The 16,767-nt window shown below is 61.1% G+C and overlaps 2 protein-coding genes across 7 annotated transcripts in view; one reads left to right on the top strand and one right to left on the bottom strand.

Moving 5' to 3' along the window:
- The first annotated feature begins 2,918 nt into the window (after positions 1-2,918).
- ANKRD9 (ankyrin repeat domain 9) lies at positions 2,919-5,854 on the top strand. 3 transcript variants are annotated; one of them, XM_032624766.1, is made up of 3 exons: positions 2,919-3,156; positions 4,113-4,165; positions 4,766-5,854. In XM_032624766.1, the coding sequence occupies exon 3, from the start codon at positions 4,813-4,815 to the stop codon at positions 5,755-5,757; it is 945 nt and encodes a 314-aa protein (XP_032480657.1). In that variant the 5' UTR covers positions 2,919-3,156; positions 4,113-4,165; positions 4,766-4,812; the 3' UTR covers positions 5,758-5,854. The 3 variants fall into 3 exon arrangements, with proteins under 3 accessions (XP_032480657.1, XP_032480658.1, XP_032480659.1); XM_032624767.1 differs by having other exon boundaries at positions 4,113-4,187; XM_032624768.1 differs by lacking the exon at positions 4,113-4,165.
- A 3,868-nt stretch (positions 5,855-9,722) lies between these two features.
- TECPR2 (tectonin beta-propeller repeat containing 2) overlaps positions 9,723-16,767 on the bottom strand; it is a 95,327-nt gene continuing 88,282 nt past the window's right edge. For all 4 annotated transcript variants that reach the window (XM_032622733.1, XM_032622735.1, XM_032622732.1 and 1 more), the window contains 3 exons: positions 14,285-14,426; positions 13,774-13,923; positions 9,723-13,453 (listed from right to left, as the gene is read on the bottom strand). In XM_032622733.1, the coding sequence (XP_032478624.1) occupies positions 13,302-13,453; positions 13,774-13,923; positions 14,285-14,426 (444 nt within the window). In that variant the 3' untranslated portion in view covers positions 9,723-13,301. The remainder of the gene's footprint in view (positions 13,454-13,773; positions 13,924-14,284; positions 14,427-16,767) is intronic.

Genomic DNA, 16,767 nt, shown 5'->3' with positions numbered 1-16,767 from the left:
AAAGAGGGGAGCATGACAGGGTCAAAGGTCAAAGCCATACTTAGAAGGCTGTGCTGGTGAGCCAGGCCTGAGCCGGGCAGTCCTCTCGCTCCCAGGCCCCCTTAGTCTCTCTGGGAGTTGAGCCCTCTGCCCCTCCTCCGCCCGCTCCCCACCCCCACCCCCGTTCGCAGCCTCAGGGCACAGGACGCTGCTTCTTTAGGGGGAGCACTTCCCCCCATCGCCGCCCCAGACTCTGCCACAGCCCCCTGGAGGCGCGGGCAGGCTGTTCACAGCAGCACTGGGGGACCACACACGTGCTGGGCACAGGGGACAGCTTTCACCAGCAGAAGACTCGACAGACATGACGTGTGACCCAGAGCGGCGCGTACCCCAGAGGGCGAGTCTAAAAGTGACCGTGGGAGAAAAAGGCAAGCTGCTGAGAGGGCGCGCTGACAGCGTGATGGAGAGGGTTACAGTGTCAGCTGCCACCGTGGGAAAGCGCCGGCGCTGGGACTGGGCGGCAGGACAGGCACGCAGGCCTTCAGATTTCCCCACATGTTAGTTCTTAAACTGGCTCATGGGCTCCCAGGCATTTCAAAGTTATATTATCGTTTTGTATGCCTGAAATAATCCACTAACTTCCAAACCTCCAGGTCCTTGGACACACCCAAGCTCCTTGTCTAGCCATTCAAGGCCCTATGCTTCCCGGCCCCTCCCAACTGACCTCTGGAGCCTCCCTCTGCCGCTTCCAGACCTTTGCTGCAGCTGTGTCTGGGCCAGGAATGCCTTTCCTCTGCCCCACTTGGTCTTTCTGGCTAAGTCCATGTCCATGGGAAGCTTTCTAAGTAGTGGAGAAATGGGGTTGAAACCGTGCAGCTTAGATTGGGACTTGGACCCACAGGCTGGGACTCGAACCCACGGTCTTTTAACTGAGATCACACACCTGGTCTCAGGACTTAATGAAGCTCAGGTTCTTGATGTCTCATCGCAGAAAGAATTCAGTCAGAGACAAAGTGATGGGTAAGAAGTGGATTTCTTTAGCGATAAACACACTCTACAAGACAGAGTGTGGGCCATCTCAGAAGGAGAGAGTGGCCCCAGGGTACAGGGTTGTCAGTTCTTATAGGGGTGGGTAGTTTCACAGGCTAATGAGTGGGAGGAGTATTCCAGCTATTTTAGGGAAGGGGCGGGATTTCCAGGAATTGGGCCACCGCCCACTTTTAGACCTTTATGGCTGGCCTTGGAACTGTCTTGGCGCCTGTGGGTGTGTCATTTAGCATATGCTAATATATTACAAGGAGCGTGTACTGAGGCTCAAGGTCTAGTGGAAGTTGACTCGTTCACCATCTTGGACCTCTTTGGTCCTAATCAGTTTGTGTAGTGTCCTGGGGCTGTGTCATTCTTTTAAAGGTTGTGCCCTGCCCCCTTCCCTCCTGTTTTAGGGTCGGACTTGATTTTGAGAGAGGCCTTCGGGAATCCCAGCGAAGAGTGACGAGGGCACATCAAAGGGGGAGGCGAGGAGGGTTCGAGGGGTGGAGAGAGACCTGCCCCGAGGCCAGCTGCACACCAGGGGCCTACAGCCGATGCCCTGTCACCCTCATTCCACCAGCAGCCATGGAGATGGTGTGAGGTCTCCCTCCAGCCCTTGAAGAACAGAATGGGGACATGGGAGCAGGGCAGCTAGCGTCTTGAGCCGCAGGTAGTTCACCTGGGACACCACCTCCCTACGTTGTCCCCCAGGGTCTGGGGGCTCCAGAAGGCCAATGTCAACCGTGCAACCCCAGGATTTCCATTCACCTTGCCCCACCCATCAGAGAGGTCTGGAACAGGACAGCTGGGAGAAATTGTAGGGAGACTGAGGACTAAAGCAGGGAGGAGAGGACAGGTGAGGTGGGGCAGAGGTAGACTCTGGACTCCCAGCCCAGTGTTCCCTGTACCCCCCCACCCCTGGCCCATGATCGTTTTCTGTAAATCTGGTGGTGATCATGGACCCCCTGAGAGGTATGGTAGGGCCTGCAGGGCCATGTTGCACTGAGGTGGGTGGCATTTTGGGTGGGGGTATCTGGTGGGTCTCCGGCACGTGTGTGCTCCACACTTTGGCCCCCTTGTGGAGAGGCCGGGGTGGTCAGGGCCCCATCCACCACAAATGTCTGAAGGAAAGAAAGGGAAGCGCCCAGCTTCCCTTTTAGCTGCTCCTCACTTGGAGGTCACCTCCCAGTGAGCCCCGATTTCCTGGCCGGTGAATTAGGAGTCATAATTCCCACGGCTACCGGTTGCGAAAATGAATTGAAATCAAGTATGTTTAGCACAGAGATTGGTACACACTAGGCCCTCAGAAATGGCTGTCTGCATCCGTTCATCCATTCGTACCCTGGGAAAGTCAGCATGGAGCAGGGGCTCGAGACGCCCCGACCCTCCCGGGCGGAAAGCGGCCAGGGCCCTTAGGGGTGACAGTTCCTACGCCCCGACCCCTCCACGTACAGTCCCAGAAAACAGTCCCGGAGGAGGTCATCCCCAAGGTCACAGAGGGTCAGCGTAAAGGGGATGTGGAATACGACTCGTGGGGTGCCGAAGAAAGTCACGCTCGGCGGAGCCGGAGCGCCTAAGTGCGCGCCCAGTCTCTCACTGAGCCGGGGCACAGCAGCCGGGGGCCAGGGGCCCTTCCCGGCGCGGGTCTCCCGTCGCCGGGAGCTCGAAACCCGGAGCCTTTTCTCGCCGGCCACTCGGGTTTCCGGATGCCCCGCCCCGTTCACTCCCCATCCCGGCCCCGCCCCCCGCGCGCCCTCAAGTTTCTCCCAACTTTTCCGCGGGTCCCCCTGGGCGCCCCGCCCGCCGACCGGTGACGTAACAATGGTGCAGCGCGGCGGCCAATGGGTGGTGGCGGGGGCCGGCAGCGCGGGCCAATGGCGGCGGCGGGCGGCCCCGCGGTCCTGCCCGGCCGGGGCCGCACTGCGCCGCCCGCCGCTCGCCCGCCAGCCGCCGGCGCCGGCACCGCCGCCCAGCGATCTGGCCGCGGCGGCTCAGAGCGCGGCTGCGGCGGGCGCGGGCGCCGGCGGCACCCTCCTGTCCGTCTGTCCTGGGAGCTTCGCCTGCGCGCCCACCCGCGGGGGGCCAGCAAGCTTTCCGGCCCGCAGCGGGGGTGGGGACGCCAGGCCAGCGGCCCCTCCGACCCCCAAGGTGAGTCCCCCTTCCTCGGCCGGCTCGGCGTGTAGCCGCCGCCCCCCTCATCCCCCCCAGACACACGCGCACGCAGGTGCAGCCCTCGCTGCGCCGGCCACCGGCCCGCAGACACTCTGGCCTCGACCTGCGACCCGCGACCCGCGGCCACCCGGGGTCCGGCCGTGCCGCCAGTAGGGGACGGGGAGGAACTGGCGGGCGGCCCTGGGCGCGCGGCCTTGCCCTCGGTGGCCCAACCCCCCATTCACTGAGCCGCGACCGTGACTCGCTGCCCGGTGACGTGGGGCGGCTCAACTTTACGTAACCTGCCCCGCTCCCAGTGTCCACACAGGGTGCACCCGGGGCGCGGAGACCCAGGCGTGGTGCTCCCGTTACGGTGTCCCCAAAACGGTGCTGTGGCTCCAGCCCCCAACCCCTGTGCCCGTCTCTGTAACTTAGTTACCCAGTGTGTGTGGACGCAGCTTATCCGCTGACCCAGGTCCCTTGTGACCAAGGGCTTACCCTTGAGAAAACGCAGTGGGGAGCTTGGGCCAGGGCCAGGGGTTGGAGGTCAGGGCTCACGTTGGCGCAGGGGGCTCAGAGGGCAAGGTTAGAGCTCAAGCTGGGGTCCCCCCACTTCTGGAATGAGCCCGATATAGGAGTTAGGAGATCTGGGTTCCAGATCTGTCTCTACCATGACTTGCCGACTGACCTTGGACTAGTTTGTCCCTTACTGGAAAATGGGATGACAGTACCTGCTTCTTCTAGTCGATGGGAAGACTCAGGGAACTAGCAGACCTGGAGGGGATTTACAGACTGTGAAGAGTGTACACGCCAGTTTCTAGGTTGATTTCATCCTCTTGCCTCCTCCCAGGAGCTAGGGGCGGTGACATCCAGTAAACACCATGTTTGGGTGGAAGGCTAGAGGCCCCCACTTCCTGCTATGGCTCACAGACTGCCTTCCCTCTTTCTTACAGATGAGGAAGCTGAGGCTCAGGCAACAGTAATACACCCACCTACACAGAACTAGGTTATCGCGGTGCGCTAGCCAGGTAGGTCTGAGTCTAGAGCTCTGACCCTGCCTGGCCTGGGGTAGGGACCTCGACCGCAGTCGGGGGTCAGACGACAGGGTCAAGGTTAGATGGGGCTGGGGATAGGGAGCTTGGGCTACAGAAAAGATTTGGCTCAGCTTGAGATGTGGGATGCAGCTTTCCTAGTCCCCTACTTGGCTTTTCCCTTGATTGGAGTTGGATGCAGCTCTCACAGGTGGGAGCAGGAACTCTTCCAGTGGGTCCCTGGGCTGGACGGGGTCTGGGGTTTCTGTGTGGCCTTGACGGTAGCTGGGGCTGTGAGGGCAGGGACAGGGAAGGGCATATTTAGCAGAGGTACCGGAGAACAAGACAGTTTTGGGGGGGGGCGACCAGGCGCAGCTAGATCAAGGATGTGAGAGGTGGTTCAGGGCCTGGGAGAGAAGGGAAGCTGTGAGGAGTGACTGGGAGGGCCGGTCGGAGGCTGGGGGCGGGTACGAGAGAGGCCCGGACAGGTGGGGCTGTGTGAGGATTGGACGGGAGACCCCTGTCCACCCGGAACTTCAACCCTCAACCCTGACCGCGCTTCCCTCTGCCCGCAGGTGGTCGGCCCCAGGCCCATGCCGTGAGACTGGGAGGCGCCGCCAGCATGCCGTGGAACGCGCGGCGGCCTGGGGGCGGCGCGAACGGCGGGCCCGAGGGCGCGGGCGCAGCGCGCTCGCGGGCGCAGAAGCAGTGCCGCAAGTCGTCGTTCGCTTTCTACCAGGCCGTTCGCGACCTGCTGCCCGTGTGGCTGCTAGAGGACATGCGCGCTAGCGAAGCCTTCCACTGGGACGAGCGCGGGCGCGCCGCCGCCTACTCGCCGTCGGAGGCGCTGCTCTACGCCCTCGTGCACGACCACCAGGCGTATGCGCACTACCTGCTGGCCACGTTCCCGCGGTGCGCACTCGCGCCGCCCAGCGCCGGCTTCCGCTGCTGCGCGGCGCCCGGGCCGCACGTGGCGCTGGCCGTGCGCTACAACCGCGTGGGCATCCTGCGCCGCATCCTGCGCACCGTGCGCGACTTCCCGGCCGAGGAGCGCGCGCGCCTGCTCGACCGGCGAGGCTGTAGCCGCGTGGAGGGCGGCGGCACGTCGCTGCACGTGGCCTGCGAGCTGGCGCGACCCGAGTGCCTCTTCCTGCTGCTCGGCCACGGCGCCTCGCCCGGCCTGCGCGATGGCGGCGGCCTCACGCCGCTCGAGCTGCTGCTGCGTCAGCTGGGCCGTGATGCCGGGACCGCCCCCGCTGTCGGGGCGCCTGCGCCCGGGGAGCCGCGCCAGCGCCGCCTGCTGCTGCTTGACTTACTGGCGCTGTACACGCCCGCGGACGCAGCCGGCCCGGCCCGCCGCGAGCTGCTGGGCGACCGGCCGCGCTGGCAGCGGCTGCTGGGCGAGGACAAGTTCCAGTGGCTGGCGGGCCTGGCGCCACCCTCGCTCTTCGCGCGCGCCATGCAGGTGCTGGTCACCGCCATCTCGCCCGGCCGCTTCCCCGAGGCCCTGGACGAGCTGCCGCTGCCGCCCTTCCTACAGCCACTGGACCTCACGGGCAAGGGCTAGACCGCGGGGGCACCCCGGGTGCAGGATTTTTGCAGAATACTATTTTTCAGAGCGTTGTACCCGGCACTTTACATATATTGTTCTCTGGACAGCAGAATCTCTGCTTTGTCTGTAGCGTGCTTTGGGGGCTGGGCCAGGACGGGCAGGCGGACCCAGAGCTGCAGGTCTGGATCCCGCCGCGCTCAGCTCCCCACCTCCCTGCGTGGAGCTGGGCTACGGGGTCAGGCGACGCCTGAGAGCCGGGCCCTGCCCTCAGCTCACTACCCAGACCCTGAGGAGCGGCCTCCCATCTTGATTTAGAGCCTCTGGGAAGGTGTCCCGGAGGGAGAGACAGCTGAGCTGGGCAGGTGCAGGGGGGTGGACTGACGTGTCCAGGCAGGTGGACGGCGTGTGCAAAGGCCTGGAGGCCGAGGGAACCGCCCGTGGGCGCTGGGTGGAGATTCTCTGCCCCGTCAGCAGGTGGGGCCTCGACCACTCCCCTGTGGGGCTGGGCCTCAGGTCCCGAGCTGTGGAGGGCAGGACCCAGGCTGTGCCACCTGTTTGCCCCCGTCCCGTACTGGCCACCTGCCTCCTCCTCGGCTGTCACTGGGACCGCCCCCTCCCCAAAGAAGCCCAGGCCTGGACTTGTCGCAGTCGCCCCATTGGCGCTCTCCTCTGGCGACTAGCAGGTACCTAGTCCTGGGGCTCCTGGCGGGGGTGGCTGCGTCACCCCGTGGGCGGGCCCTCCAGCCTGAGCCAGGAGACCTGGTTTCCGCAGGAAGGGTTTGAAGATGGAGACTGGTTGACCCTTCAGGACAGAGGGACCCTGGCTGAGAAGCTGGGTCCGTGCCCCGAGGAGCCTTGGGATCAGGGATGGCCAGGCTGTCCTGCCCGGGAATTCTGCTGGGCCGTGAAATTCAACCCGCACCGGCATGGGCTGGAGGGCCACGATGTTCTGCCAGGAGCAGAGGGCTAACGATCTGCCCGATGAACAGTGACCGCCTGGCTGGGGGCACCCACTGCCCACCCTGCCCCCAGTGTCCCCGAGGGGGGCATGCCTGGGGGCCGAAGGGGCTTTGGGTGGTGGTGGCAGAGTCCAGGGTGATGGGCCGCCAGAGGGGGGCTGTGGAAGGGGCCTGGGCAGCGGAAAGCTCTGCCAGGGGGCCTGGTTCTGGTCTGCACCTGCCACCCACTCTGAGGGTGACCTTGGATAAACCCCTGCCTTGAGCTTCAGTGTCCCCAGCTGTTTACAAAGGGGTTTTGGAGCATCTCCAAGCTCCCTACCTGCCCTGGAAAGGATGTGACCCCCGTTGCTGGGAAGCGTGGGCTGGGTGGGCACACAGCCCTGGTGGGGAGGACGGGGGGGTGGAGGGGTGTACGGCCTGTGCTGGTCCTAGATTCTGGGTGCGAGCGAGGGCTTCTCCCCTCCTGCTGTGTGTCCTGGCCCAGTTAAATAGCCTTTCTGAACTTTGACACTTGGGGGCAGTGGATACTAGCATCTCTAGCTTAAAACTTGGGACATCAGGAGTCCCCTGATTCTTAACCGGGGATGCGTTGCTGGGGGAGGGTGCATTCCTTTGGAGGAGGTGGAAAGGGCAGACCGGAGCAGCAGGTCTCCGTGGCTTCTGGGCTTTGGGCTTAGGGAGATATTGGGAACTCCTGGCGCCCTCGTGCCCAAGCAGCTTCTGCCTGGAAAGAACCTGGGCACCCGACGGGTGACCTGGGCATGCAGACTTCCCCTCTTGTCTCCCAGGTCCCAGCTCTGTCCTCTGTGGGGTCAGCCCTCCTGGCCCAAGGCCCAGGGCTAGGCCCCCATCCGCTTCCCTGTTAGACCTACAGCTGCCCCTTTGGTGATGAACTCCTTTGAGCCCCCTGGGCTGGGGATGGAGTGATGCAAGGTTGGGGGGGCTCCCTGGCGGGGACCCTACAGAACCCATTGTCCGGGGAGCAGGAGGCAGCCCCTGGGCTGGTCCTGGCACGCAGGACAGGATCCAGGCAGGAGTAGTTGTGGGCACCACAGCCGGGGGCCCAGCCCCGGAGCACAGCTTCATAGCTTGGAGGGGTGCAGGGCAGGATGGCAGCGGGGGGCGTCAGCCCCGGGTGTCCTGGCCGCGGCCGAGTGGGACAGGGAGCCATAGGGAAGGCTGAAGAAGCCCTGTGGCAGCAGAGCGGGGCCTGATTCCTGGCACAGCTCCCACTGAGTCCCACTGGGGACCCCTGGCCCAGGGCACCCCAGGAGTCCGTGGGAGCAGAGAACCCAGAGCAACAGTGCAGGGCGGAGAAGCCTCAGGGTTATCTGGCTGCTGCTGCCGGCCGAGTGAGGGCGGGCAGGCGGGCCTCAGCACTGGCCTTATCACTCCCCTGGGCCCTCCAGCACCCCGTCACCACTGTCACCCTGGCGATGAGCAGGGAGGCCTGGGGAGGGCCAGAGTCAGCCAGGAGACTCAGTTCTTGGCTGTTGGCAGGTGGCCTTGATGACTTCTCAAAGGCAATGGCTCTGCCTGGGACAAGGCCCACGTGTCTGGGGCAAAGCACCTTGGTTCATTTGTTCACTTCCTTCATTCCATGAACCTTGTCTAAGGAAAACCCCACTCCTGCCAGTACTGCCCCTGCCATGGCCATCCAGGGGCCCAGTGAACTTCCAACTCCGGAGAGCTCAGGGGCCAGAATCCCTGCACCCCAGACACCTGTCGGGGAGGACAGAGAAGGCTGGGCTGCTCGTCCCCAAGGTACTGCGACCCTGTGCCTGGAGCCCGAAAGGGACACACAGCCCTGTGACGGCCTCTGGCCACAAGGCCCCTGCTCTGCCCCCACTTTGGCCGTGTTGTGTGCTAACTTACCCCATTACTACCTCGATATTCCCACTGATTTCCTTTCCTGTCAATTTCTTCAACTTTAAAATACTGTATTGAGAGCAGTTTCCTAAGTTACCTGAAATCCTGTTCAGAACAAGGGTGCTTCCTGAAGTCGGGATGGAGAGGAAACAGGCACGGTTGGGGAAAGCTTCTGCTCCAGAAGTGTGTGGATGTGAAGCAGCCCTGCTCCACGGTGACTGGTTTTGTCCTGCTAGTTTAAAATTGAGGCATACTTGACATAATAAATGCACAGACTTTAAGGGTGTGGTTTGAGGGGTCATAACCAATGTCAACACATGTGTAACCATCCCAACCAAGGCAGAGGTTGAAGATAAGAGATTTCTATCCTCAGTGATTTTTTTTTTTTTTTTTTTTTTGCGGTACGTGGGCCTGTCACTGTTGTGGCCTCTCCCGCTGCGGAGCACAGGCTCCGGACGCGCAGGCTGAGCGGCCATGGCTCATGGGCCCAGCCGCTTTGCGGCACGTGGGATCCTCCCGGACCGGGGCACGAACCCACGTCCCCTGCATCGGCAGGCGGACTCTCAACCACTGTGCCACCAGGGAGGCCCCTCAGTGATTTTTTTTTTTTTTTTAAGCCACACCGTGCTGCTTGCGGGATCTTAGTTCCCCGCCCAGGGACTGAATCCGGGGCCCAGGCAGTGAAAGCGAGGAGTCCTAACCGCTGGACTGCCAGGGAATTCCCACATCTTCAGTGACTTTTATAAAGAATTTCTGCTGATAGAATGCATGCTCATGGTAGAACGCTCGGATTGTGCAGAGAAATCCAGGGCAGGATGTGGCAGGGGCCTCTCCATGCAGCTCCCAGGTAAAGAGGCTGCCCGCCTGCCTGGTGGCATCCCACCACCCAGACAACCACTGCTACTAGCATTTGGTGTATTTTCTTCTGTTTTTCTCTATGCACATATATACATACGTTCAAATTTTTTTCTATGCATACTTTTTCACATGACATCAGATCAAATCTAGTATTTAAAAACTTACTGTAGAGTAAGCATTTCCGTATACTGTAAAACATTGTGTAAATACGATTTTTGAGAAGTCTTTGGTGTTTTACTTTGTGGTATTTGATTCAGCTAGCGCTGATACGATAGAGTTGATGTTAGAGAGAACTGAGTCTTTAAAATGTGAATTTTATTTATTTTTGGAATAAATAACACATTTACATGGCTCAAATTCAAGATACAAAAAGGTACACACTACAGGTGACCACCGTGACCAGCTGCTTGTGTAGTGTCTTTCTGCCCCTCCTCTGCGCCCTGGAATTATGAAAAAGATTTCAAACCCACCATAAGTTAGAAGAGTACAACGTGTCCACTGGCATTATCTACCTCTCCCTGTATGTATGATCTCCTACAAACTCACGTAGTCATTATCACGCCCAAGAGACTTAACGTTGCTATGATGAAACTGCATGACAGACTGCTCAGAACGTACATCCCCCGGGAAGACACGTGCTTTCTAACATCTGCATATTGTTTCATGAGAGGAATGCTCCCGAATGTCAGTTGTTTTTAGTGTTTCACAATTACAAACGATGCTGCGCTGTACGTTTAACCCTGGCTTAGGATTTGTTCTTGAGGACAGGCTTCCAGAAGGAGGAGTTCTGGGACTTGAGGGTTTTAAGGCTGCTGCTGGACCCAGTGGCTTTCCCAGAAGGGCCGTGCCAACGGGGGCTCCCCGCTTGCTCCATGTGCACGCCTGCCCTGGGTGTGCACTAAGCAGTGCCCTTTCATCTCCTTTGTCCATACGTGTGTCTTCGGTGTTCCTCCGACTTGTTGCAACTATTTCCCCTTCTAGTTTTATGCGGGGTTTTTAATTCACAGCATCTTTATATTTTGAAGAAATTAAATCTATGTAGTATTTTCCTCTGACTTTTCCCACTACTTTTGAGTTTAGAACGTGCTTGCCATCCAGAAATCAGATAGTTTTTTGCCCCCTAGTTTTAAGACTCTTTAATCCACTTAACGTTTGTCTGAATGGTTAAGTAGCGGGCCGCATCAGTTAACTGTGAAGTCACTGTCCCGTCCTCTCACCTGCGTGCCGCCTTCACCTTGTTAACTCCCCGTGGACCTTGCTGGGCTGCCCAACGTCACTGGCCCTTCCATCCACATCCCACTTCATTTGCTGGCCCCTGTCATCTCTCCTGGCAATCCGCATCTGTTTCTTCTTCTCGAGACAGTGAGGTGGCGTCAGACAGCGCAGGTCTGGAGTCCCACCGAGCTGGGCTCCAATCCCAGCGCTCCTTGTGCTGACTTAAGCAAGTTACTTCGCCTCTCTGAGTCTCACTGGGGCTAACGGTATTGACCTCTCAGGGCCCTACTGAGGACGTGAAACTGCACACGTGAGACCCTCACAGCATATCTGGCACAGTCAAGGGCGGGGGGGGGAGTTTGTGGGTATGAACATTATTTTATGGATTCTTCCCTGCCTACCCCCAACAAAGAAAATCCCAGTGGGAATTTTGACAAATTGAGTGAAAGCCATAAATGTATTTGGAAAGGACTGGTGTCTTTCTTTGCACAATGGCTGTGGTCTTCCATCAGGAATGTCAACTGCCTTCCCAATCCGGGCTCCCTTGGAAGTCTTCAGTAGAGCTTGGCCAGCTCTCGACCGAGTCTGACATTTCTTGTTCAGGCTGTTTCCCGGCACGTGATGCATCCCGCTGCTGTCGTGAACGGGATCTTTGTTCCATGTGCTGGTTTCCACTAGGGCACTTCTGGTGTCTGGTTTTGTGTCCTGGATGAAGACTCAGGCCCAGGGTCTCGAGCCCCCAGAGCCTGCCCACAGCGGCCCTGTGCTCTGCCTCACGGTACGGTGTCCTCCCCGGGGCCACCTCTGCAGTGGCACTCCCCCAGGACAGCCCCCGGGCAAGATGGTCACGAAATGACGTCTGCCCACACCCTCCTGGCCGTGGGGCTGGGCTGGCAACACCAGCAGCAGATTCTTCGCAGCACCAGTGGGAACAGCCTTCCTGAGTGCCCACTCAGGGCACCTTCTCACCACTCAGACATCAGACTCGACTAGGCTCGGAAAAGTCTAGTTTATTGCACTGGCTCAAAGCACGACTTAAAAACAACAAAAAAAAAAGAAAACTGTACAAAGCACTGAGGCTACAAGTAGTTTAAAAGTATCAAACTAACTAGACTGGGTTAATTGCACTAAAGTCCCGTGGGTTCAGGAGAGCTCTGCCATCTGAGGAGCCCGGCAAAAGGCACAACATATGCAGAAGAGGAGCCTCAGCCACCTGTGCTCCCTCTGCTGTCACCAGACTTCTGAAAAAACGCATTCTATAAAAGTGAAGTAGTAAGTAAGGTCTGCGATTTCAGCATCTTGTCCGCATTTAGACCTGGAAAACCTCCATCCTCACGGCTAGCTGGGTCCTGTCAGAGAACAAATCTTATCGCTCTTCACCTGTGGCCTGGGGGCTCCCGGACACACCTGCTTAGTAGAAAACAGGCATTGAGTAGCTGGGCCCCGGGCCAAGGGCAGGCTAAAAAAAGCAGCCAGGCTGCAGTCCTTCCACGGGGCTGCCTCCAAGAGGGAGGGGTGGCGGGCTCAGGGCGGATGCCTGGCCGGGCTGCAGAGTCCTACAGCTCAGATGCCAGCGACAAGGGTAGGCACTGCAGGCCGAGCCCATGGACTGAAGTCTGACGTGGCCACAACCTCGCCGGGCACCCACCCAGGTGCCCGCTGACAATGTCTGGCTGCCCCTCGCGGCCAGCAGGCAGGTCCCGTGGCTGCCCCACACATCGAGGACACGCAGGGCAGTGTCCGTCCTCTGGAGCTGCAGCTAAGAACAGTGCAGGCTCAGGATAAACCAGGGGAAGGAATCAGGCCCTCCCCCGGTTTCAGAAAGTACAGTTCTCGTCTCAATTTGTAAGATCTGGTTTCAAGTGAGGTATCTCAAGTAGGTTTGTAATACAACAAACAAAAAAGGCAAGAATTAGTAGATTCGTCCTCTGAAGGTGCTTCTGGTTTTCGCGACGTCACCAGCAGCAGGGCTGAGTGTCACCCTAAGACATTCCTGTGTCACTAACATGGCTACAGTTCCCACGTCCCACCACACCTGCCTCGGATGCACACGCACACTTCCGTATTCCGGGTCACCCCTGGGCCTTTACTGTTCTGCTGGAGGCGAGCCCGGCCCCCTGGGAGCGGGCAGGGAGGGTGTGTGTGGCGTGTGCATGTCGCTATGCGTGTGTCCTCGTCCTGGCACAGCTGGCTTCCCATCTGGTGTGGCCAGCAGGGAATGGGCGCTGGGACCTGCGTCTCAGAGAGGAGGTGGGGGGACCCTGTGGTGGAGACGAAGCCATCCCAGGAACACATTCGGCGGATGGACGGCACTGACCTTGGGCTCCACGGGCCCGGGAGCGGTCAGTGATGGGAAGGTGACCACAGCAGACGGTGGTAACCACAGTGCATGCAACTGAAGCAGCCACCGTCCCACTCGGGGACGGCCTCAGCGGGAGTTCAGAGGCACTGCTGCTACAGCAACGGCTCCAGACCTCTCGGCCAAGGCTGTGGGTTTTGGAATGAGATGGAAACAAATACGGAGGAAAGCAAGAGCGGAGCGTCCCACCTGGCTAGACGTGCCTGACAAGAGAGGGCGAGGCACATCCAAGGGCAAGTGACTCAAAGCCGCCCGTGTCCGCCACACGGGTCTCGGTGGCCTCCCCGCCGAGAGCTCCTTCAGATGACCTCCCACTCGTCGTCCAGGTCCTCGGGGTGGGGGGCGGTGGCCTGGCTGCTCGGGGTGCCGTGGGAGTGGCTGAAAGTCCTAGTCAGCCGCTGCAGGAGGGAGCCGGCGGGGCCCACTGCCCACAGCTCGTCTGACGAGGTCACTGCAGGGACAAGAGCCAGCCGCACGCCCGTTACTCCCCAGCCCGGCTCCACGTCTGCACATGCGCTGCCTAGCGGTGGGGCCCCGGGCACCCCCCGACCGGCACCTCGGCTTCCCCGGCCTTCAAGGGGGCAGCCCGGCGCCCCGTCCTCTTCCCAGGAGACCCTGGCAGAGTCCGGGTGCTGCGTGGCCCCCGGCAGGTGTGACCCTGGGATGGGTTCCCGTGTGGGTGAACCAGCCCCATGGGAGCAGCACCGCCCCAGCCCCCCGCCAGAGCCCCACCGACGCCATCCACGGGAGCCCTGGCGCCCCGGCACCTGCCTGTGAAACACGTCACGTGCCCGGGAATCTTCTTCCAGTAGTCTCCGGCAGGGTTTCTGTCGGTGACGCCGTACCGTCGGGCGAGATCCCCGTTGGGGCAGCGGGCCCACACGGTCCTGGCACTCAGGGCCAGCTGGCAGGCCTGCAACCCTGCAGGCAAACAGAGCATCTGTCTGCCCTCAGCCCCGGCCGCGGAAGGGACGGACCGACCCTCCCCGCAAGCCTGCTCTCCCCCTGGCTGGGCACCGAGTGGGAGCCCAGGGAAAGGACGCCCTGTCTGCAGGGCCGGCAAGGCTGCAAGAGCCCAAGACCCGAGGACCAGAGCCCGGGCGGTCCGGAAACGGTCATCCGACAAGGAACCCCAAGGACACGGGGCTGGCGCTCTGCTTGCGGGGTGCCCACACTGGGGAACACTGAGGCAGACGCTTGCTGTCTCCTGCCTCAGCAGAGCCTCGGCAGCAAAGCAGGCCCCAGCGTGGCCGCAGTGGCCACGCCCACCCAGCGCCTCTACCTGGCACGTGCTCCCAGTCGGTCCCCACCGGCATCTCCTCGGTGATCCCAACTCGGACGTGCACGTTCCACCTGCTGTCCAGGGCCCACAGCATCTGGTCGCTGGGGCTGGAGTGGACGCTGACCAGGGCGACCCCGGCGGGCTGGAAGCAGGAAGGGCCTTTCCTCAGGGAAGGAGGTGGGCGCACATGATTGGGGAGGGCAGTTCCCGCACCGCCCAGGGCAGCCCGGCACGGCAGGAGCGGCGGGCAAGGGGGTGGGGGGACCAGGCCTGTCCCCAGAGCGCAGCCTCACAGGGATAGAAACGCCCCGAAGACCCAGGCTGAGGGACCTCCCACCAAGCAGGGAGCCCCAACTCTTCAGTGTTGCGTGTCCTGGGGAACAAAGATGGGCAGGGCGGTGTCCGTCCTCTGGAGACAGGACAGGAGAAGGAAAGGACATGGGGAGACCTGCGGGATGCCGGGCCAGGAGGGGCGGGCTGCGTTAACGGGCAGCAACAGACGGCAGGTGCCACGGGGGAAGGGGAGGTGGCCAGGGGCCTGGCCTGAGGGTCCTCACAAGCCCCTGTTCACAGCTTCATGCTCGGAGAGAAGGCAAACGTGACCCAGTGTTGGCAGTGGGTGACTCTGGGCGGACCTGAGGCTATGGGAGTTACTGAAATCTGCAAGTTTTCCGTTGATCTGAAGTTTTTCAAAATGAAAAGTTAAATTTTGTAAGTTATAAAGGTAAAAGACACCAAAAAATGCAGTTGCCATTGAGAGCGTTGGGACAGAGGGTCCGTGGGGAGAAGGTGTGTGGACCGGCCCGGGAGCTCGATCAAGGGTGGCTGGGCAGCCTGGGGAGGGGTCGAGGTGGGTGTCTGTGGACATGGGTCTCCCCACTCATGCCCCCAAGCCCCCCTCTTCTGCTCTGCTTGGCATACAGACAGGGCCAGGCCGAGAGCCAGGCCGACTGCGCACAGCTGCCACGAGCTTCGCAGGAAACAGGAACCGGCAGGCGAGGCGGCCAGTGAGCCCACTCGGCCTCGCGTGCGGGGATGGGTGCCCTAGGCCCGGCACCACCCCCCCTACACCGCTCCAGAGAGGATGAGGGGCTGCGGGGAGCGGATGGACGGCCCTGCGATCGATCGGCACTCCACGCTGGGCACAGACGCGGCTGACACGCCCTGTGTGCCTGTGGGAGATGCGATCAGAACTCATGGGCGCTCTGAGCTGAGGAGCATGCTAAATGCTTTTCAGGCAAGAACATAGGTACTGAAGCGCTCTCTGCTTTCCCATGGCTGGTGCGGCTGTGACTTCCGCTCTACGGAGACGGGGGTCTGTGCCCCTCCCCTGGAATCCGGCCTCTCACTTCTTTGACCAAAACAACATGGCGGAAGCATCCCGCTGGCAGGGCCGAGCCTGGTCTCGAGAAGCAGGCAGCGTCACCTTCTCCTCTCAGAGCTCAGCCGGCATGGAGAAGTCTGCGGTGCGGAGGCCCCGCGGAGGGGAGAGGGGTGTGCGGGGCCCAGAGGCCCGGCCGTGGTGAAGCAGGGAGGAGCCGTCCATGCTGGACTCCGCCCGCATCCCAGCCCCAGAGTCCTGAGAGGTATGAGTAGCAAAGCGCTGCTCGAAGCCACGAAGTTTCCGGGCAGTGGTGCAGTGGGAAGACAGAGAAGACACTGTGATGCGGAGGCAGGGAAGAGCCGGCGGGCGGGGAGAAGCCCTCGGAGGAAGAGGAGGGTCGGGAGGAGAACCGCCACTGGGCGGCCAGGGCGGGTCGGCGCCCCTTCTCTCTCCTCTCCCTCCTTGGGCGCCCGTCATCTCCTGGACAGCTCTGAACCTGGACCCCCTCGGCCCCCCGGCCCCACTGCCCGGTTTGGGCACGGTCCTGCCTGCCACCCGCCAGTCACCAGGCTGCCCAGACACTGTGGGACCCCTCCTGCCTGCCCGCCTGCCTCGCTGCCACGTCTCCCGACTGCCCAGAGTACAGCGGGAACTCCTCGGCGTGACGCCCCTGCCTCCTCGGGGCCTCGGCCGGCCTACCCTCCCCCCCCACGCCCTCGTGCACAGGGCAGGCTGCAACCCACCCTGCACAACCCCACACAGCTCCTGGCCGGGGGAGCTACACCTGCCCGGGCTGAGGGGGGCATGGACACGAGGCTCCCTGCTTCCCTCTGAGACGGTGCCTGAGCCCAGCCCTTCACTTGTTCTCATCCAATAAAAAGATAGCTTTTTACTGAAGGGTCACACACCTTTAAAAAACAACACAAACCCTAAGTGTACAGCTAGGCGGGCTTTCAGGGCATGAGCGGCAGCCGCTGCCCCCCACTCCCAGGGGAGGCAGCGTGAGGGGCAAGGACATAAGCCAGTTCTCAAAGGACAGGAGAGCATTAGCAGCTGGAATACAAGCAGGGACGCTGCTGACTGCACATTACGAGGATGAGCAAGGCACCCGTATGGACACATCCTACGAGGGGTGTCATTCTGCACCATTTCCCAGGCT

This window comes from Phocoena sinus, chromosome 2 (genome assembly GCF_008692025.1).
Source record: "Phocoena sinus isolate mPhoSin1 chromosome 2, mPhoSin1.pri, whole genome shotgun sequence".
Classification (NCBI taxonomy): Eukaryota; Metazoa; Chordata; class Mammalia; order Artiodactyla; family Phocoenidae; genus Phocoena; species Phocoena sinus.
The sequence above is the reverse complement of the archived record's forward strand: the minus strand, read 5'-3'. Positions and strand labels throughout refer to the sequence as shown.